The 23310-nt window shown below is 35.4% G+C and overlaps 1 protein-coding gene across 2 annotated transcripts in view; it reads right to left on the minus strand.

Moving 5' to 3' along the window:
• Positions 1-23310, minus strand: part of LOC137426769 (serine/threonine-protein kinase/endoribonuclease IRE1) — a 102968-nt gene that overhangs the window by 24034 nt on the left and 55624 nt on the right. For both annotated transcript variants that reach the window (XM_068115634.2, XM_068115635.2), the window contains exons 14-16: positions 2544-2634; positions 1142-1331; positions 340-439 (exon numbers count right to left, since the gene is read on the minus strand). In XM_068115634.2, the coding sequence (XP_067971735.2) occupies positions 340-439; positions 1142-1331; positions 2544-2634 (381 nt within the window). The remainder of the gene's footprint in view (positions 1-339; positions 440-1141; positions 1332-2543; positions 2635-23310) is intronic.

Genomic DNA, 23310 nt, shown 5'->3' on the forward strand with positions numbered 1-23310 from the left:
AGCGGAGTTATACCAATGGTTTTAAAATGGTACTTGCTGCGTTTTTAAAATGGTACGTTCCTAACAGATCGACTTCATAGCTAATCAAATTCCCGTTTGCCGGTGTTGGTTGATGTTAAAGATCCCATGGTGTCCTTTACGGAGTAGGCACCCTGGCCAAGTTCCAAATACCTGCCCTAACCTACAGAGGGCATTACATCAGTGACACAGCCGTACCCCTCTCAGCCAATGATGCTACCCGCTGCCAAGGGCTGCATACGAAAGAAGAAGGGGACCAATTTCTGAGCAAGAAAACCAGAAGCTTTGCAAACTAAATGTGTGAAGTAGGAGATAATTTACCGATTTTGAGGGAATGCAGGTGGGTGAGGCCCTGTAAAGTTTGCTCCAGAAGTTCTATCGGCTCCAGGCACCTTCTGTCAAAGCTTGGATCCAGCACATACTGCACGGAATGAAAAGAAGAGAAACATTTCAGCTTTTCATTACAATACTGAGTGACTGACTCCTCTGAGGGTTTTACCTTGTTTAGTAAACATGCCATCTTCCATCTTTTTTAAAGCAATTGCTGTTTATTAAAATATATATATATATATGTGAAAAATTCTGAGTATATTTCGGCTGGCTCAATAGCGCAGTGGGCTGTTGACGCAAAATCAAAGGAGGTCCTTGGTTCGAGTCCCACATGATATATATATATATATATATATATATATAAAATATGAATAATGGTATCCAAGCAGAGCTCAAGTTGTCAATAAATTCTGGCTGGATGACAACTAGACCTCTTTGAGGACAAGTAACATAATCCTTCAAGTGCAGGTAATTGTGAGAATACAATGGCCTACACAATTCACCAGATCTTCCATGCACTGAGAATGCACAGCAAATCAGGGTGACATATTTATGCTCAATGTCAAAAACAGCCGAGACCTTTAAGTGGCCACATGGACCTCTGCAGACAACTAAGTGGGAGCGCGACCATGTCAGAGCACATCTTGCTGCCATGGGAAGCAATAGGACATGTATGATGTGAGCAGTGCAAGCCTTATGTGAATTTTTCTTATTTTTGTATACAAGATCGATGCTCGTGTAAGAGCTTTGAGAGGAACATGAAGAATGCAGTTGTGCAAGGAAGGAAAGGCACCTGGTGCAGTGTAGCAGCACACAACTCAGTAGCAATGTACTGAAACTGCCGGTCACGCTCGGCACAAAAGTAGCGCACCACATTTGGGTGCTCGTCTGATTCGCGGAGAAGCTGAACCTCACGCTCTGCCACACTGAAGCACTCTGGAAGAATGCGTTTCACGGCCACAGGCCTTCCATCAAAGCAGCCTCTGCATCCCCAGTGACATGTGACATTTTAATAATTTTAAACCAAATAAACAAAATGCAACTTTTGAAATGACGTAATCCGCCGCAGAATGCTCGGTGGTGCATGTGCAGAAACCCTAGGAAATGGCGGTGTTCGGGGCAACATAAAGTATATCGTATCTGCGACATATGGATGGATACCTAAAATACTTGAAAATGTACCTGTGAGAAAGGGGTGTCTGTCTGCACAAAAAGAGTTGGGGAACTTTCCAAACTAGCCAGAAAAGTTGATAGCCTGCAGCCCCATGTATTGCAAACTCCTGAGGCCACGTGGATCGGTACAAGGCCCGGAGGTTCGTAAACGGGAGCGTTCTACCCAAACCTTCAACCATCGCTGCCAGAGTGGACTTTGAAACTGAGATTATCTTGTGTGAACATGGCAGGCTTGGTGATTTATTTAATGGATGTCTGCAATTGTAAAGACGATGCCGCCATTCCCAACATTCAGGCAGACTTCCCAGGGGGAGACACCGTATTAGGTTTGGGTGCTTCTTAACACTGATGATAAGGTCATATCTGGGGCTTGTGAATGCACAGGGTAAGTTTATAATGATGATATTTAATATTATTCATGTTTGGGAGTAAAACGGGGTGGGGGGGGGGGGGGGGGGAGAGATATTGGAGCTGTATGGGCTGTGAGTTATAAATTTCTATTTTTGTTTGGTTCCGGGGCCACAAGATGAATTACACTAGATTTTATATCTATATATATATATGTTGGGAAAAGGAGAAGCGTCTGTGTCATTGATTATCTCCATATGTGGGTTTCAGAAGGTGGAACACAGAGCACTCCCAGGTCTCAAAGTATCCACTTGTGTGTGTGTGTGTGTGTGTGTGTGTGTGTGTGTGTGTGTGTGAGAGTGTGTGTGTGTGTGTGTGAGAGTGAGAGACTGAGAGAGTGAGAGAGAGAGAGAGAGAGAGTGAGTGAGTGTATACATGTATATTTGTGTATGCGGGCATGAAACTCCAGATCCTCAATTGTCAAATTCTGGCCAAATTTTTATTTCACTCATGAATTTCATCATGGCTGCTTAATTACTTTTCAAGATGGCTGCCAGGTTCTGCAGCTGTTTGTGACCCCAATGTTAATGGAAATATATTCTACTCGCAGTCACCTTCCTTTGAGCCTTGGCAGACACAATTAAAGGATTCCGGCACAGAATGTGTGCACATACCTGTATACAATTGTACCCTCGGCACCATGGCCAAGGACACCTTGTGGGAATAAGGAAATCTTTCCAACAACCACCACATCTGCATTTTTATCTGAAAAAGGGACAAATATGTTTATCTATTAATCATGAGGCCTATGCAGTAACAAGCCCACACAGACTTCTTTTGGTTTGACATTTTTCAGTCTGCAATTCTTCATTTTGTAAGACAACTGTCAAAATGAAGATTTAATAAAGATATCTGGGCCAATATACATATTATGTATGCATGCGGCAGAGTTGAATTCATGAAATGTCTTCTTCTTTTGGGCCACAATTATTCCCATGTTCCTGTGGGGTTGGCCAAGGGAAGTTTGGCCAAGTCTTTCACGAACTGGCTGGCCATGCCTGATATTCGACTAAAGTTATGGCAAGAATTTCGGAATTTAGCCATTGTGTGGGCAATAACTCGCCTTCTTGTCACGAAGAACACCATGGGATCTTTAACATCCACCTAGTAATGTCCGCAGATGGGATGTCCAGTTTAACGTCCATCCGAGGGAAAACAAGCACTTTGACGAATCACCCTTGAAAAACCGGGATGACAGTTTATAGCTCAGCCGAGATTCAACCCCAGCCTAGACGGCTTAGGGGCAAGGGTGTGTACCTCTTTAGGCCATTCTGTCAGCCCCTGAATTTAGAACATGTAATTTGAGAAAAGTAAGAGTGGAAGACGGTTGGAAAGGGTGGAATATGGCATTTTAATTAACACTGATGATAAGGTCATATCTGGGGCTTGTGAATGCACAAGGTAAGTTTATAATGATGATATTTAATATTCATGTTTGGGAGTAAAAGGGGGTGTGGATGGGGGAGGGGGGGATAAATGTACATTAAGGCCTGAATTTATGGCATTAATGTACATTTAAAGTACATTTAAGGAAAGGACAGTCAAAAAATTTCCCAATTGTGCCCATGTTATTGCTGTTGTCCTTGTTCATACTCTGCTAGAAGTGTCATCAGGGCAGCCCTGAACATGTCAGGAAGGTTTCAATTCATGGGAATTAATGCTGGATTGGTCACTACTCCATCACATGGTTCTGTGAATGCGACCTAACTCCAAAGCAGATAGTTATAACAATATAACATGGCCATGGTGCTGGCACACAACAGTCTACTCTTTTTAAATGGTAGCTGTGGTATTATTTACATTCACAAGAGTAGTGTAATAATGTTGCTTCTGGGACACCTCCGTTTAACATGGGAAATCCCTATCTAATGTCATTTACCCCCTTGTCTTTTTCAAAAATCATAAACACCTCTATTTCTCCCACCCTCATCTTTATGAACCTTTTGTCTGTAGTACCTATCCTTAATGTTGTTCATTAGACCACTCAAACACTACAAATATTTGTTTTCTCTTTTAGACCTATCATCCTTCTTCTACATATCATCTGGCAGATTAATCTTTGACCCACTCAAACATTGACCCATTCACTTCCATATTAATTCTTTCCCTCCCTCATTGCCCCTAAACACCTATATTTCTCTCACCCTGTTCTTTACGAACCTTCTAACCTTTTGACATGTTATCCTTATTCATTAGACCACTTAAACACCTGTGATCCTTCTGACCTCATGGACCTTTTAACCTTTTACTCTTAATATCATCTGGTGAATATAACCCACTCAAACAACGACCCTACAAATATTTGTTTATGCGTGGGAAATAATTTAATTCTCCTACAACTCTCTTCACCATCTAATATATTAACAAAAAATATGTTTGAGTTTGGTTCTTTATTAAGATATTTTAACTGAGCTAAGATAAAATGGTAAACCTCCCTCAATGTTCTTGTTTGAGCGCCTCCAGTGCCACATACCATTTTTTTGGTAAGATCCGCCCACTTTTTGGTAAACCACGCCCATTTTTTTACTAAGCCCCGCCCACTTTTTGTTAAGCCACGCCCACTTTTTACTAAGCCCCGCCCACTTTTGCTAAGCTCCTCCCACTTTTGCTAAGTTCCACCCACTTTATAAACTCTTCAGCATTGTATCATTTCCAGGTAATACATTACATCATTTTCAGGGAATTTCCATCACATCATTTCCAGTTAAGACACGCCCAGGGAATTTCCACAGGAAGACACACCCAGTCCTTATAAAAGGCACCGACCACACAGGCTTTTTCAAACACGCTTTCTGCTTCACTTGAGAATGGACTACTATGCCGAAATGGAATGGGATAACTTTGCTATTCCATGGAGTCCTACTACCTGTGTAGAACTCAACCTTCAGATTGATGAACTGGACTCGAACCTCTTATCAATGGAGGTAAGTTTGTTTATTTATTTATTTATTTATTTAATTTTTTTTTTTTAAGATGAGACTCGTGTAAGAGTTAACAAAGTTTATTTTAATATTCATAGAGCTTGATTTATACAAATAAAAAATATTGTATTAAATTAATACATTGTTATTTTCTTTCACAGGAAATTGTATCTGAGATACGAAATGAAAATTCTGCTTTTAACACAACTTGGGATGAAGTTATTTTTTTGTTTGAAGACATTTTGAACAACCAAGACCCCCAGAACGAGTTCTACCTTGATGACCCAGCCAAAGAGTTATACCTTGGAGATCCACAAAATCCTGAAAAAGAGTTTTACCATGATGATACTTGTTGTGAGTTATCAAAACAAAACCCACTGAACAAGTTCTACCTTGATGAGCCAGAATACAAGTCATACATTGGAGACCCACAAATTTCTGAAAATTGGGAAAGGAGAGTTCTCCCTGATGGTCCGCAGTTATACTATGTGAGACACATCATAGAAACCCTAAAAAATTGGGCAAGGAGAGTTCTCCCTGATGGTCCGCAGTTATACTATGTGAGACACATCATAGAAACCCTAAAAAATTGTGAAATGGGAATTCTCCCTGATGGTCCGCAGTTATACTATGTGAGACACATCATAGAAACCCTAAAAAATTGGGAAAGGGAAGTTTTCCCTGATGGTCCGCAGTTATACTATGTGAGACTTATCACGGAAACCCCCAATATTTCTGAAAATTGTGGTTTTACCTTGGGGACTTGGAAAGATGGTTACATTTTTGGAGACTCGGAATGGGGGTTTTGTTTTGATGACTCGGAATGTGATACCTATCTTGGAGGCTCAACAGGAATGTGGTTATACCTTGGGAACTTGGAAAGTTGGTTTTATTTTGGAGACTCTACCTGTGGGGTTCCTCTTGGAGACTCTTTGGATTCTAAAGCAATGAACAATGTTCTTTATTTAATGACGCTTGATTTAAGCAATATCAAGAAAGTTCGAGGAAGAAAATGCTGGAAAATTCTTTCTTCCCATTTCTACTTCTTCAAACTTAAAAGCCTTGAAAGACAGAATTGGAGGAAGAGGAAAAAAAAAAAAAGAAATACGTATTTAAAAAAGAAGAAAAGAAAGATTATGTTAGGGTTTGGGTGGGATTTTGAATGTGAGGGTTAGGGATGGGGTTGGGTTAGGGTTGGGATTTTGAATGTGAGGGTTAGGGTTGGGGTTGGGTTAGGGATGGGGTTGGGTTAGGGATGGGGTTGGGTTAGGGATGGGTTGGGTTAGGGTTGGGATTTTGAATGTGAGGGTTAGGGTTGGGGTTGGGTTAGGGATGGGATTGGGTTAGGGTTGGGATTTTGAATGTGAGGGTTAGGGATGGGTTGGGTTAGGGATGGGGTTGGGTTAGGGATGGGGTTGGGTTAGGGTTGGGGTTGGGTTAGGGATGGGGTTGGGTTAGGGATGGGGTTGGGTTAGGGATGGGGTTGGGTTAGGGATGGGTTGGGTTAGGGTTGGGATTTTGAATGTGAGGGTTAGGGTTGGGGTTGGGTTAGGGATGGGATTGGGTTAGGGTTGGGATTTTGAATGTGAGGGTTAGGGATGGGGTTGGGTTAGGGATGGGGTTGGGTTAGGGTTGGGGTTGGGTTAGGGATGGGGTTGGGTTAGGGATGGGGTTGGGTTAGGGATGGGGTTGGGTTAGGGATGGGGTTGGGTTAGGGATGGGGTTGGGTTAGGGATGGGTTGGGTTAGGGATGGGTTTGGGTTAGGGATGGGGTTGGGTTAGGGCTTGGGTTGGGTTAGGGTTTGTATATTATTATGACTCACTCGCACATACACACACACACAAAAGTTAAGCCCCAACTAAAAAGTTGTGGGATTCTGTGTTTGGGGTTCACAGATTTAAAAACGTATCCCCATTATACACACACAAAAGTTAAGCCCCAACTAAAAAGTTGTGGGATTCTGTGTTTGGGGTTCACAGATTTAAAAACGTATCCCCATTATACACACACAAAAGTTAAGCCCCAACTAAAAAGTTGTGGGATTCTGTGTTTGGGGTTCACAGATTTAAAAACGTATCCCCATTATACACACACAAAAGTTAAGCCCCAACTAAAAAGTTGTGGGATTCTGTGTTTGGGGTTCACAGATTTAAAAACGTATCCCCATTATACACACACAAAAGTTAAGCCCCAACTAAAAAGTTGTGGGATTCTGTGTTTGGGGTTCACAGATTTAAAAACGTATCCCCATTATACACACACAAAAGTTAAGCCCCAACTAAAAAGTTGTGGGATTCTGTGTTTGGGGTTCACAGATTTAAAAACGTATCCCCATTACATTTTATTTATTTATTTATTATTTTCAAGGGTATTATCTGCTTACTTGTGTTTTTTGTAATTCTTGTGAGTAAAATGAACCCAAGATTTCTTCTCCATTTAAATCATATAATTTGTAGGTCCAAGGGACTGTATCCATTACATCAATGATTTTAAATAATTCACGAGTCCATTTTTGTGTATAACCTTTCTCAAAATGACTTTTCCATTTGTATATTCTTACAATATCACCAACTTTAAACTTGGGCTTTCTCAAATTAATCTCCTTTTCATATTCTAATTTTGTAAATGTTTCTGATGGTTTTGATTGTGTTGATGAATGAACTGTATTATTGTAATTATCTACAATATCCTGAATTAAATACACCCATTTTTGAGAACCGAGTTGTGTGAATTTTTTATATAATTTCTCTTTTAAAGTACGATTAAAACGCTCAATAACAACTGCCTTTCCTTCATTAAAGGTGCTGTATAATTTAATACCCTTCCCCTTAAGAAATTTCATGAATATTTTGTTATAGAACTCTGTTCCCTCATCAGTCCATAACTTCTTTGGTTTCCTTTTATCCCGATCAAATATTAGCTTAAAGGCTAACATTAAAGTATCACCCCTTTTATTTTTTAAAGGGACAACCCAGGCAAATCTACTCCTCAAATCAATAACGGTTAAAGCATACCTGTATCCCCTGTCATTATTCAATTCAATTAAATCAGCGGACCATATGTGGTCAGTGTATTTAGAATAAACCTTCCTTCTTTTAAACTTTGTGATTATAGGTTTGTGTAATTCTTCAGCCAAAAGCTCCTCAGTCTTGATGGCATCATTAGAGCCTAATAGTTTTTTGAGGAATAACCAAGACCAAGTTTCAATTTAGCATTTATCAAATTTCTCACAATAAACCTATCAACTTTCTCTCTCAACGTTGGATTTTGTATCAAAGACAAATTATACAACATTTCGCTGTCGGCTTTATGTTTTTCAGTCAACGTAGTGGTTTTCCCATAAGCAATATCATGCTTCATACACACTTCGTCAACCCTATTTGTAGGTTTAGACCAAGGTTTAGGATTGTCAGCCTCATCTAATCTTTTATCCAAGTTTGTTCCTGGACCACAGAAAGAATACCCTGGAAGGTGTAATTCCCCTGGAATTCCAGTTGTTGTAAATTTACTTCCTGACAGAAACTTTTGTATGTCTCCTCCTCTTTTAGGAGAGATGAATTGGCACTTTTTAGAGCCACATACTTGACATATTCCTTTTTGATAAACTCTATTATTTTTAGCTTTAACATAAGAGATATTTTTAGATTTAGTTTTCTTTTTACATTTGAGACAATAACTCATATTTATTTATCAGAAAAATTCCGACAGAGTATCAAAACCTTTTTGGTTTTCAACATATACATTTCAATCTTTATTTTTAAAACATAAAGAATCCTAAGGAATGCCTTCACTCTCTCCTCCATTTATTTACAAATAAAAACTAACTAAAGTCAATGACACCAACATCATCAATCACATAATCTTTTCCTTCTTCTTCTTCTTCTTCTTCTTCTTCACCACTTTCTCGTTTAAATCTCCTCCCTGAAATTGAAGACATTGACGTTCTTATTTTTGAAACCATTATCTTCATAAGAGTTGTTAATTCTTTAATTTCCTCTTCGGTGCGTTGAGATTGATTTATTTGCTTTAATACACTCAATCTTTTATGAATCTCAGTGATTTCCATCTTTTTATATTTTTCCTCCCTCTCTCTTTGCTCCCTCTCCTCCTCCATTTTCTCCCTCTCCTCCTTCTCCTTTTTCTCCCTTTTCTCCCTTTCCTCCTTCTCCCTTTTCTCCCTTTCCTCCTTCTCCTTTTTCTCCCTCTCCTCCTTCTCCTCCTTTTTCTCCCTCTCCTCCTTCTCCTCCCTCTCCCTTTCCTCCTTCTCCTTTTTCTCTCTTTCCTCCTTCTCTTCTTCAACTCCTTCCTCATCCCTTGCTACCCTTGAGTTTGAACCCCAAAGAATATTATACATATACTCATCTGGATTTTGAGATATTCTTGTATCTATAATTATTTTTCTCATAATAGGATACCAATAAGATTTGTTGACGATTTCTAAAAGAGTTTTATATTTCATAACTTTGAGAAGTTCATTTTTATTTAATATTTTAAACAAGTCTCTATTTGTGGGTTTAACAATATCAGTATAAGGCCAGTTTTTTATGACAAAATTCCCATGTATATGCTCCAAATCATAAGGTATGTAATACCGAGCACCCTTTTCTTGTAGGTATCCTTGAATACAAAAATTATAATTCTCTTGTAGTCTTCTTCCTGCCATTTATGTATCAGAAATATATGTGAGATTAATATTATGACAGGTAATACCACCCCATCTTCCCACTACCAAATCGGTTTGTATTCCTCGGCTTTCTATCCTTATCTCATTACCTTCCTTCTTTGTCATGCGAACCATCGCTATACTATCATATATTTTTATTTTCTTAAAATCACGTATTTGTTGTTTACTAATTGTACTTCCACATAAATCCTTATCTTCACCAAGTGGATAATATTCTTCTTTACGAGACTGATTTAAATCATGTAGGTCTTCTATGTTTATTGAAAAAGACCAATTATACCCTAAATCAGGCATATCATACCCCCATTTATTAATTCGCATATTAACTAAATGTCCTTCTTTATAAAATTTAATTGTAAGCAGGTAGTTAAATTCAATGAGGAAAGGTGTATGGTCAGTATAACCAGGTGTTGTGGTTGTAAATTTTACTTGTTTCACAAAACGTGCTGTTTTCTTTAAAGATATATATTGTGATAAATCACTGAATCTAATCAAGTCATTCGCATCTGTAGGGTTTGGATAATTGATTAATTTATAAGTATTCTTCATATTAATATTTTTACTTACACTATATTTTTGTCTTTCAGCCTGTGCCTTTGTATAATAATTTGATAAATCAATATCCTGAGAGGATTTTCCAAAGATAGAACCATCTTTTCCAACATAGGTCATTTATATTAGATAAAAAATGATATCATAAAAATTTTCATTATTGTTGAGTTGAAATAATACATATAAACATAATTGGCCACAACATTTAGAATTAATTTCTTGAACTTGGAATGTTTGATAAACACCATTCTGTAAGAATTGTATTACTTCAACAGGTGGTGGCATACCATAACTATCAAAATAATATTTATCCTGACTATTATGAATACAAACCCAATGAGAACCATTCTGTGTGTCTAAATTCATAATAATATTCTTTGTATTCTTATTTATATGTGTTAATTCATCTCTCATACAAATAACCACATTATCAATTTTTAGTGTTTTACAATACTTAGCTAGTTCTATATTTGACGTTGTATTCTTTCCAAATTGTTTAAACCATTTATCCATTTATTTATGAGAAAGATACAATCCATTACCCCGTTTAGTTAGTTTAACACCCGCTTGAGCGATAGAGGAAAGCATATCTCCAACCAACAATCTAGCTTTATCAGGTAGACTTTCAAGTTTTTGAGCAAAATCTACAATTACACCACTTCCACTAATTTGTTTCTCCAACTCCTTGTTATGTCTTTCCAATTCTTTTTGAGCTTTTAGTTGTGCCTTCCTTTCGTTAGCAGTTTTTACCGCTGCTGAAATACCACCAGTCAATGCTCCCGCCGCACTTAAACCAGCAAATAAAGGAATTAGAAACGGGAGAAATCCTCCTCTTGACTCGTCTATTGAATATTTCTTTAACATAGGTTTCGTCATTTTAATTTTAAGTGATCCAACATCATTTAGTGTTTTTACTTGTGTGTGTGTGAGTAAAACATCAATTCTTACAGCTCCTTTTCTTTGAATTGTATTAACATTAATAATACAAGGCTTTTGATTTTGAATACAAGATGTTAATTTATTAAGATTGATTTGATTAACATATACCCCAACCATTTATTTATGAGAAAAAACCTATGTGATATTAATCATAACACCATTATCTGTATTAATCTGTAATTCTGTTTCCTCCAAAAGCAAACAATATGCATTAACCTCTTCACTCTCCCCTCTTTCAATGTATAGAGAAGTATCCACTCGATTAGACTTTATAGTTTCCTTTTGAGAACTCAGGTCAATTGCGTAGATTGTATAAAGTTTTTGAAACGCAACCATATCCAAAATAGGATCATTATTACCATTACTTTCACACACCTTTTGGTAGGACTTGTAGGCTTCCGCATAATCATTTTTTTCCCAATCAATTTCCAATCTATCTCGCGGATAAAATGTGCCATCAAGAGAAACCCGAAGTTGTTTCACCTTTGCATTATCACTCAGGGCATTATTCTTATTAGTACCGTCCTCTCCATCTGGTTTTTTAAAAATGAGCCAGAGGTATCGTGGCTTTCCTTGAAGAACACCTAAATTCCAAGTGTAGGTAGTGTGTTCCAGTTTAACGTGTTGACATCTTCTTTTAAGGTATGATACATTTAGCGGTTTCTTTGAGTTAAGTCTTCTATTTAACATCTCTTCCGTTTTAAGATTAGGAGTATATTCACTGATATACCAACACAAATCATTAATAACAAATTTATTATTTTCTCCAAAAGCATTTTCATCCCCAAAAAGCAATCTATTTACATTATCATTCCTTTGTAGTTGAAATCTAATTTTAAGCCCATACAAAACTTTATCATAATCACAAAATCCAAATATACCTTTCAGAGGTACTGCTACGGTAAAACTATTCTCAGCTTTTGCGTCATCATTATACATTGACTTCCTTTGACTATAACCAGGGTCTGCGTTTGTACCCGTTGACATATCAGGAATAAAACCCTCAACAGCTCCCTTACCCATTCTATCACTAAACGAATATAGTGTAAATTTCATCATTTCAGATGTAGCAGAGACATAATCAACCGCTTCAACCTCTTGTGTTCCAATATACAGGCGGACACTGTCAAACATTTTCCAGAAGAAATCATTTACGAGTGTAGCATTAGTATTATTCGCAGCCTTAGTGAATTTAAATTTACACAGCAAGAAACTATCAGCTATATTCAAGTAAGTTTGTTGATTATTTATTTCAAAACTTTTTGTTCCGTTTGAATTCCAGTCTGTTCCTGTTATAGCATTTACCTTAAAATAGTCTTCCTTTTTAGTGGAGTTTGAAATGATAATCGTATCATCCAAATCATAGATACTATCAATCGCTTCCATACTTGTATTTATATAGCATTAAAATTGTTGAAACCCTGACCCAAGTATTTTAATGATTTTTTGTCGTTCTTGTGAAGATAGTTGAGTTTTACCTTTTTTTATTTCTTTGATTGCTTGTAATTTATGAGACTCCTTTTGAGCATCTTTTATACTCTTTATAGCACCCGCAACGGAGCCCACGGCAGAAGCAGTTGAACCAATTAGGTCTTTATGTTTAAGGATGGTTGAACCAATACCCATTAGAGTATCAATTATCCCATCTCCTTTATTTCGAAATTGATGACCTACACCTCGTTGTCTCTTAGGTTTATAGTATCCTCTACCCACATACCTTGTATAGTCTGGTGAAAGGAACATGCCCTCCCCTGTAATTATTTTATATTTTCCCAACTCGTGTTTTCTCACAATAACCATTATTTATTTATTGAAAAACTTCACGTAGGTGAATTCTGATGGATATAATTTCATCATTAAAGGATATCATACGATTATCTTGGTCGGTTATCCTAAAATTTACTCTGTATATGGTTTTTCCTGACACAGGTAAATAGACAAGATTTTTTGGTTCCATATTAAATTTATAACCAATCGGGGTTGAGTATGCACTGAATGAAAATATTGTATTTGTTCTTATTCCATCGTTATAAGCACCATCAATCAAATCACAATGAATTAATACTGAATTTATACCGGAGGATATTTGGATAACATTATCACTGTAAAACGTCCCGTTATTTTCAATCTTTTTTGAAGAGAAACCCAATAGCTCTCTAAACGAATTTTCAATCGTGAAATCAACTTTATAATTATTTTTAAGTTTAATAGTTGATTTTGAAGTGTGTTTTTGAATATCTATTACAATATTTTTTGGTTCATCACCTTTTTCTTTCATAAGGCGAGAGACTTCTGAAGATATTTGAGAAATCTCGTAAGCTCCAGGTGAAACGGTTATAGTTTTATATCCACTTCCTGGATTATAACTAAACTTGTTGTTTTTCTCTGTGATATTAAAAAGGGTATTGTAAGTTTCCATTGACAACAAAGATGCCTCATATGAGGTAAGGGGGTCAAGTTGTAGTGGGTAAGGGAATGAAGCTGTGTAATCGCTCGTTGTGAAATTAAAACTAAGAATTGTGCTTCTCATCTTATTTAATATCTAATAAAATATCTTTGTATTGACATTTATTAATTATTTTCATGTTCATCAACTGATCTAAAATGGCTGAGGATTCATTAAAACAATTGTTGTTTCCAGCCTTCTTACTACCTAACAACAATAATAGCCTATTAACTAATTGTGATGGGTCATTTGGAAGAAAACTAACACCCGAACCAAGCTTACTTAAAGCATCAATAATATGTTTCTCCTTCTCATTCTTCTTACTTTTACCAGCAACAGAAACTCCATAATCAAGTGCATTTAGCAACTCAATATATACCCTATCTTCCTCTCTTTCCATATCAAGTGGTTCCTCAAAATATTTTGAACCGCTGAATCCGGGGTTTGTTAGAAGAAACATTAATCTTGGAGTTAATTTAACATTTGGTTGAGTAGAACTCAAGAACATCAATTCATCATTAAATATCAATACCTTTTCTTCCACAAGATGAAACACTGCTGGTTCTTCTGTTGGAATGAGACCTGCTCTGGTTTTTGAACCCGCCGAATATTCATTGTTTTGAAGAGCTTCCACAACATAATTAGGGGGTTGATTTACCTCCTCAAGTTTCCGAAATAATCCCTCGTCATCATATTCTAATTCACCAAGTTCTTGTTTTGTTATCTGACTAAAATCTTTGAGCATTTGAAGTTTTTTCGGAGTAAATTCTACCGTGGGAACTGTAGGGTGTTGAGTTTTCAAAAGTGGTTTAAAGAATTTCTCTTGTTTTCTTTCAAAGGCTTCTTCACCAGTTAGTTTCTGTCTCCGTTTCTTCTTTATCTCTTCCTGTTGTTTAACAACTTTTGAAACTAATTGTTGATGTTCCTTAAACTTTCTTTCTCTTTCTTCAGTATTCATTTTCTGTATTTATTTATTGAAAAATATCATTTAGTATCTCATCTTGTTTCACAACAATATATTTATATTTTCCAATCGTGTGTTTCATATAATTTTCAAATTCTTTTTTACTACATAACGTAGAGCAATTATCTCTCCAAAAATTATTTACATCTATTGAATTTAACTTAAATAAAATAAAAGTATTGGCATTGTTTCTTATTGAGCGTCGAGGGAGTTGAAAATATGATTGACTAAGATATATACAATTACAAGAAGAATGTCTCCCTCTTGTATAGTAGCTATCCATTACTGTTTGGTTTCTCTCATTAACACAATCATCAAAGATGACAAGGTTCTTTTTTGATTTATCTAAATCTTGAGGTGAAGGTATATCATCCGTATTATCACTGAGAATACAAGTTATGGGTTTCGATTTTGATTTCTGTGTATCACAAAATAATTGTATTATATCATCAATATTATAATCATTTAGTTTGTTTTGAAGTTTAAATAAACCGATAATGTCTTCCTTTTTAAGACCCGCATTAAAACCCTGTGAGAGTAGTTGATACTCGGGTTGAAAACTTGACTTTGTAAAAATTATTAAATTATCATAATCTAAAAAATTAGAACCAAGGAGCATCTTTAAAAGTAAACAGGTTTTTCCACATCCGCTTGAACCAACTATTAGACATCTCAATGAATTTGGAATGTTTTTATGGTTATTAAATTTTATCTTATTTTCCCAAACGGGTAAAAAATCATTCATTTATATATTTGGAAAACAAGTTATCCAACTTTTTTTGAGCTATTTGAGAAACTCTATATTTTATCCTGAGTTCGGGTTTAATTTCAAAATAATCCATTATTTTATTTATATAGTATCTTGTATTAACATTTCCATTAAAATTATTTTGAATAATAAATATCATTAAACCCTTATACATTTCCTCAATACAATTAGTCTCTTCCCTTGAAAGAAATGGTGTATTATCATCACAATACTTAACATTCATCTCTCTTATTAATCTTGTAAAGTAATTCATTTTTGGTTCTAATTTAAAAGAGTTATATATTTTTTTATATTTCTTATTATCATTAATTAAAATTAAATCACAGAAAATACATTGTTTATATGAATCCTCATCATTAAGCCCCACTCTATCACAAGCCGGACAATTCTCTAATTTATCATATGGAGAGTCTGGAAATTCTAAATATCCTTCAGAACTTATCATATTTATGTGGTAAATTTTTACTTAAACTAAACGCAAGTTTATTCATTAATAAATACAATGTTTCAAAGCACAAAAGACAAATTTCAATCAATCTCTACTTCGGTGGAAGATATAGAAAAATATGTCAAAGATGTTAAATTGAACAAAGATAAATATGGAAATTTTTGGGTAAAACCAGTTATGGAAAATAACATGAGCCCCTCTATTTCATTTAAAGGAAGAGCTCTAACTATACCTGGAAAGACATCCATTAAAGTAAATCTAACAAAAGTTTCTCCTCTACTCCTGGCAATTTATTCAAAGCTTGAAAAAGTGATTGACCACGATACTTTGAAAAAGAATGATAAGACCATTAATAATTCTAGAGGAGACATTTGTATTTTCTTTAATAATCCAAAGGGTGTAGATCTAAGTAAAATGAATGATGTTAATATTTCTGGTGAAATGTCATTTCGTTCTATGATAGTTAGAGATTATTTAAAGATAACTTTTGATATAAAAATTGTAGAGATTGAATCTGTTAATGAAAGAAAGTATATAGATATTGATGGGAATATTTTTCTTGCTAATTAAATATGAGTCAATACAGCAGTGAAGATTTTACTATTTCATTGAACTCAGACGATAGTGATGATAGTATTTCATTGAACTTGGACGATGGTGATGATAGTATTTCATTGAACACAGATGATAGTTATGATACTAATAGTTTGTGCTCAAATGATAGTTATGAGAGTAGCTTTATTGATGACTCTGAGTATGATTCTGAGTATTCATGTGATAGTTATGACTTAGATGATTCTGAGTGAAAAAGTGTTTTAGTTTAAGCACAGCGATATATATAAAACGGAGCTGTAAAGCTCAAAAGTGTTTTATTTTAAGCACAGTGATATATATAAAACACCACGTTTTCTCACGCTATAAATATGGTTTATTGTGATACTTGCGAGAAGGAAGTAAAATATTATAAACAACATATTCCATAGGTGGGCGCGATTCGGAAAATTTTAAGTCCGCTTACCGCTTATCCGCTCCGCCAGCCCGTGTAGTCCGATTCGCTTATCCGCTTCAGCGGCCGAAAATCTTAGTCCGCTTACCGCTTATCCGCTTATCCGCTTCGATTCGATTTCTTTTAAAGCGCTTCGACGTTTTTAAAGCGATTTTTGACGTTTCTAAAGGGAATTTAATGCTTTTTAAGCCTAAATAGCCATTTCTAACTACTACAAAGACAAACAAAGCTTTTAAGATCAAAAATATACATTTTTATTTAAATAAAATTTATTCAAAATTTATTGAAATAAAGTTTTCCACTCGACTCTACTCTACTCTACAGTTAATTTAAATATAATTTTAATATATGCAAGTTACATTAAAGAAAAATCAATTTGCCCGTCCTTTCTTTGACAAGAGAGTCTACTAGTCAACAGACTAGCAGTCTGTTGACTAGTCCTCGTCTTCCTCCTCCACCTCGTGGGCCTTCTTGAGGATTTGGAGGTTGCCCTTCATGAAGACGAGGGCCTCGAAATTCGGTGCAGCCAGGGCCGACCTCTTAGGCCTGAGGATGTCCGACCCGTAGCTGAACACGCGTGTAACGTTTGGTTATTCAGACACAAACAAGTCAACAAGATGGCGGGCCAACGGACTGCCGTTTATTCGTCATGGTGTCGTGAACATGCCGTAAACCATGACGTGAACATAACATTATGATATAATGCGTTATGTCGCAACGCGCTCGACCGAGGCAGAGCTCGGGAGCGGCGTGTTATGCCTGAGAAACAGAGTTACCCAAGCATCACGGAACTCGAGCGGGAAGAGATTGGGCGAGAGCCGAGTTGTTAGGGTTTCACTTATTATTCACTTAAATAAATATTCACAATTCTAGAGTAATGGCTCAGGCTAACAGCTGATTTGGCGAATCGCGATGCGCTTTAATTTTTCGGTAGTCCGCTTACGCTTATCCGCTTCGGTTTCCGGGGGTTGTCCAGATTCGCTTATCCGCTTCGAAAACGTTAGTCCGCTGCAGCGGATAAGCGGATAAGCGGACTTTCGAAGCGGACCGCCCACCTCTGACATATTCTCACCGCAAAACATACATACAACATTTTAAACAAACTTTCCCCTCTTCCACCTGAAACAAAACACTGTTCTACATGTAATAAAAATATCCTCAAGAAAGGCTTCAAAATACATCTTAAAACAAATCTACATTTATCAAATTTTATCACAACTAAAAACTCTGATGGAGCATTCAAAGGACATATTAAAATAAGAGTCTTTAACTTCAAACCTCCTGAACCAGAGTCTATAGTTGATGCTGTAGAAATAGTTAAACCTGCTGTTCAAACGTTGATTGAAAAAACACTAAAGGAAATGAAACCACTTAAATTTTATATGGGAGTAAAATTAGAAATGACAAAGGATGAAGGAGTTATAGATGCACCATACATGAGAACTGAGCCACACTTTATATCTTCATATCAAGATTTTAAAACATCAGGAGTCTATGATGAACTTATTAAACAAGAGCAAGATGTGGATAATTCAATCGTAGGAAGTGGATTCAATATAGGAAAAATTATTTACATAGACATTCATATTCTTAAATCAGATCCTCTAAAAGCTTCTTCTTACATTGATTTACCCAGTGTTATCAAAAATAGAAAAGCAGTTATCAATATCAAAAATAAAGACAATAAATGTTTTCTCTGGTCTATTTTAGCACACTTACATCCTCCACATTTTCATGATGAAAGAGTATCTCATTATAAAAAATATGAGAATACATTAAATACGAAAGATCTAAAGTTTCCGATGATTTTAAATGATATTCCTAAATTTGAAAAGATGAATAATTTATCAGTTAATGTTTATGGTCTAACAGAAACAAACAACATTCAGGTTTTAAAGCTTTCTGACAATTGTAAACAAACTCATATTAATCTTCTATATTTTAATTCAGACGAAAATTCACATTATACATACATCAAAGATATTGCTAAATTAATAAAACCACAAGTCTGTAAGAGAACAAATAAAATATATATTTGTTTGCGTTGTCTTAACTTCTTCAATTCACAAGAAAGATTAGATAAACATTCAAATTATTGTGGCGAACATAAATCAACGGTAATCAATATGCCTAAAGAAGGCTCAAAGATCACATTCAAAGATGAAAATAAAAAGATCAAACATCCATTTGTTATATATGCTGATTTTGAAAGTATTTTAGAAAAAATTGATACTGCTTCTCAAGATCCAAAAGAATCATACACAAATAAATATCAAAAACATACTCCTTGTGGTTTTTGTTATTATATCAAATCATCCGTTGGTGATAAATATAACAAGTTAGAGATGTATAGAGGCTCAAATACCCCAGAGGAGTTTGTGAAACGACTAGAAAAAGACTGTGTTCGATTAACCAAGATAATGAGAGAAACCAATAAACCAATGTCCTTAACAAGTAAAGAAAAAAGGGAATTTATAAAAAACAATGTCTGTCATATTTGTGAGGAGAAAATTGGTAAAGGTCTAAAGGTTAGAGACCATTGTCATCTCACTGGTAAATATAGAGGTCCGGCTCATCAAAGTTGTAATATTAATTATCAACTCCCCTCTTTCATTCCTGTCTTTCTTCATAACAACGCTCATTATGATACACATCTATTTATCAAGGAACTCTCAAAGACTTCTGGAAGTATCTCAGCAATTCCAAACACGGATCAGAAATACATTTCATTCACAAAAACAATTCACACATCTCCTATTACTCATATCAGATTTCTTGATACATTTAAATTCATGGCAAGTCCATTGGTTAACTTGGTTCAAAATCTAAAAGAGTTTCCATGTCTTTCAGAGTATTTTTTAGATAAAGATTTTCTAACACAAAAGGGAATTTACCCCTATGACTATATGGACTCATTTGAGAGATTCAATGAAACACAACTTCCTTCAAAAGAAAATTTCTATAACAAATTAAATAATAGTCATATATCTGATAAAGATTATGTACACGCACAAAATGTTTGGGAAAAATATAACATCAAGAATCTTGGCGAGTATCACGATTTGTATCTCAAAACTGATGTGCTTTTATTGGCCGATGTATTTGAAGCCTTTAGATCTGTTTGTCGCACTGGATATGGATTGGATCCTGCTCACTACTACACAGCACCTGGATTGGCCTGGAGTGCGATGTTGAAAATGACAAAACAAGATTTGGATTTGATAACCGATGTTGATATGCTTTTGATGATTGAAAAGGCAAAAAGAGGTGGAATTTCACAAGTCTGCTCGAGTAGATACGCAAAAGCAAATAACAAATATCTTCCAAATTATGATCCAACGAAAGAGAGTTCTTACTTGATGTACTATGACGCGAACAACCTGTATGGCTGGGCAATGTCTCAGGCTCTTCCTTATGGAAAACTTAGATGGGTAAAGGAAAAAGACTACAAAAACGTTTTACAAGATGTATGTATCTCTACACAAAAAGAATTGGATGAAGAAAAAGTTGGTTATTATTTTGAAATTGATTTAAAATATCCAGAGGAACTCCATAACCTACACAAAGATCTCCCATTTGCTTGTGAGAAAGCAAGTCCAAAGAAAGAATGGTTGAGTGATTATCAACGATCGTTTGATATAGGTGAATCAACAGAAAAATTACTTACTACATTATATAACAAGAAAAATTATGTTCTACACCAAAGAAATTTGCGACAATATTTATCAAAAGGTCTAAGAGTAGAGAAGATCCATAGGGTTCTAAAGTTCAATCAAAGTCATTGGTTAAAGGGGTACATTGATTTTAATACACAAAGAAGAACAGAGTCAAAAACAGATTTTGAGAAAGACTTTTATAAATTGATGAATAAATGCGGTCTTTGGTAAGACTATGGAGAATGTGAGGAAAAGACAAAATATCAGACTATCAACATCTTGGGAACAAGCATCAAAATTAATTAATAGACCGAGTTTTACTCGAGCTGAGGTCTTTACTGAGAACTTTTGTGCGATCCATTTGATTAAAGAGAGTATTGAAATGAACAAACCTATTTATATTGGAACAACAATTCTTGATTTATCAAAGTCATTAATGTATGATTACTTTTATAATAACTTGAGGAAGAAATATCAAAATGATGTTAATCTACTTTATATGGATACAGATAGTTTTATTTTGAAAATTAATACCAACGATGTTTATTCAGACATGAAAAGAGACATTAATATCTATGACACGAGTAATTACAGTCCAGAGAGTGAGTTGTTCTCTTCTAAAAATAAAAAGGTGATTGGAAAGTTCAAGGATGAATTAGGAGGAAATGTTATGAGTGAATTTGTGGGATTGAGGTCAAAGGCTTATGCTTATAAATACATTGTGAATAACGTTGAAAAGACTGATAAGAAGTTAAAAGGTGTAAAGAAAAATGTTATTAAAGAAACAATAAACTTTAAGGATTATTATAACTGTTTAACAACAAAGAAAGAAGAGTTTAGAAAGATTAATGGAATAAGAAGTTATAAACATCAATTATATTCAGAAGAGATAAATAAGAAAGCATTGGGGGCTTTTGATGATAAGAGGTTTATTTTAGAAAATGGAATTGATAGTCTCCCTTATGGTTATATAAGTATATAAGTGATAAGATATATATATAAGTGATAAGATATATATAAGTGATAAGATATACATAAGTGATAAGATATATATAAGTGATAAGATATATATAAGTGATAAGTTAAAAAGGGGGGGGGGGTTGGGGATTTTAACGGGCTACCGCCGCCTTTTTTACTATTATATAAATGATAGAACCAAGTATCAACCAGACTAAAGAGTGGAGGTGTAATCAACCTTGGTATATAAATGGAAAACATAATGAATGTGAAAAATATCAAATAGGTATAATTGAAAAGGCAACTGGTAAAAAAGTTCACAAAACAAATAAGAGAATTAATTTAAATACCGGTGAATTGGGTAAAAAAGATGGAAATATTTTTGAGTGGACGGAAAACTTTGATGGTTGTCAGGAAAATATATACTTTAATTTAAAAATGGTATGTGGCACTGGAGGCGCTCAAGCAAGAACATTGAGGGAGGTTTACCATTTTATCTTAGCTCAGTTAAAATATCTTAATAAAGAACCAAACTCAAACATATTTTTTGTTAATATATTAGATGGTGAAGAGAGTTGTAGGAGAATTAAATTATTTCCCACGCATAAACAAATATTTGTAGGGTCGTTGTTTGAGTGGGTTATATTCACCAGATGATATTAAGAGTAAAAGGTTAAAAGGTCCATGAGGTCAGAAGGATCACAGGTGTTTAAGTGGTCTAATGAATAAGGATAACATGTCAAAAGGTTAGAAGGTTCGTAAAGAACAGGGTGAGAGAAATATAGGTGTTTAGGGGCAATGAGGGAGGGAAAGAATTAATATGGAAATGAATGGGTCAATGTTTGAGTGGGTCAAAGATTAATCTGCCAGATGATATGTAGAAGAAGGATGATAGGTCTAAAAGAGAAAACAAATATTTGTAGTGTTTGAGTGGTCTAATGAACAACATTAAGGATAGGTACTACAGACAAAAGGTTCATAAAGATGAGGGTGGGAGAAATAGAGGTGTTTATGATTTTTGAAAAAGACAAGGGGGTAAATGACATTAGATAGGGATTTCCCATGTTAAACGGAGGTGTCCCAGAAGCAACATTATTACACTACTCACAAGCAATTGCTAGCACACTGCACAGCTTCTCTGTTGTCTCTCTAAAGCATGGTCATATGCGAAAGAACGAGGAAAACAGTTCATCAGGAATCAACCACAGATTAGACAGCTCAAAAGTGAGTACGTTTCCTGTGATATACAGTACCCTCGTTAAGTATTGGAACAGTGAAGTAAAATTTATCACTGTATAATGAAGTGAGATCAAAAGATGAATATGAATCAAAGTGAATCAAAGTAGTATAATAGATAGTATTTGGTTGCATAATCCCTTGCATGTAATAACTGCATCAAGCCTGTGACCCAGTGACATCACCAAACTCTTGGTGTCTTTCTTTGAGATGGTTTGCCAAGCCTTTACTGCAGCCATTTTCAGTTGATGTTTGTTTTGGGGTGTTTCAGATGAGGTTGTATGTTTTGGATCACATGCAGTTCCTTCCGTTCTCCACACTTTCCCCTTTCCATCGCTTTGATAAATGTTTATCTTGGTCTCATCTGTCCATAAAACTCTGTTCCAGAACTAAACTGGCTCACCTCTGTACTTGTTGGCAAATTTTAATCTGGCCTTTCAATTTTTGGTGCTGATGAGAGGTTTACATTTTGTGGTGTAGCCTTTGTAATTCTGCTGTCGAAGTCTTCCATGAATGGTAGATTCACCCCTGCATTCTGGAGGTTGTTGGTGATGTCACTGACAGTCGTTTTAGGGTTTTTCTTAACAGCGCTGATGATTTTACTGTCATCAACTGCAGTTGTTTTCCTTGGCTGATCTGGCCATTGTCTATTGTTAAGTACACTAGTGGTTTCTTTCTTTTCCAAGATATTCCAAATTGTTGTATTTGCTATGCTCAGTATTGTGCTATATAGTTCTAATTGAATTATTCTGTTCTTTCATCTTCCAAATTGTTTGCTTTTCTTTCATAGACAGTTCTCTGT

Source organism: Myxine glutinosa, chromosome 5 (genome assembly GCF_964187855.1).
Source record: "Myxine glutinosa chromosome 5, kmMyxGlut1.1, whole genome shotgun sequence".
NCBI lineage: Eukaryota > Metazoa > Chordata > Myxini > Myxiniformes > Myxinidae > Myxine > Myxine glutinosa.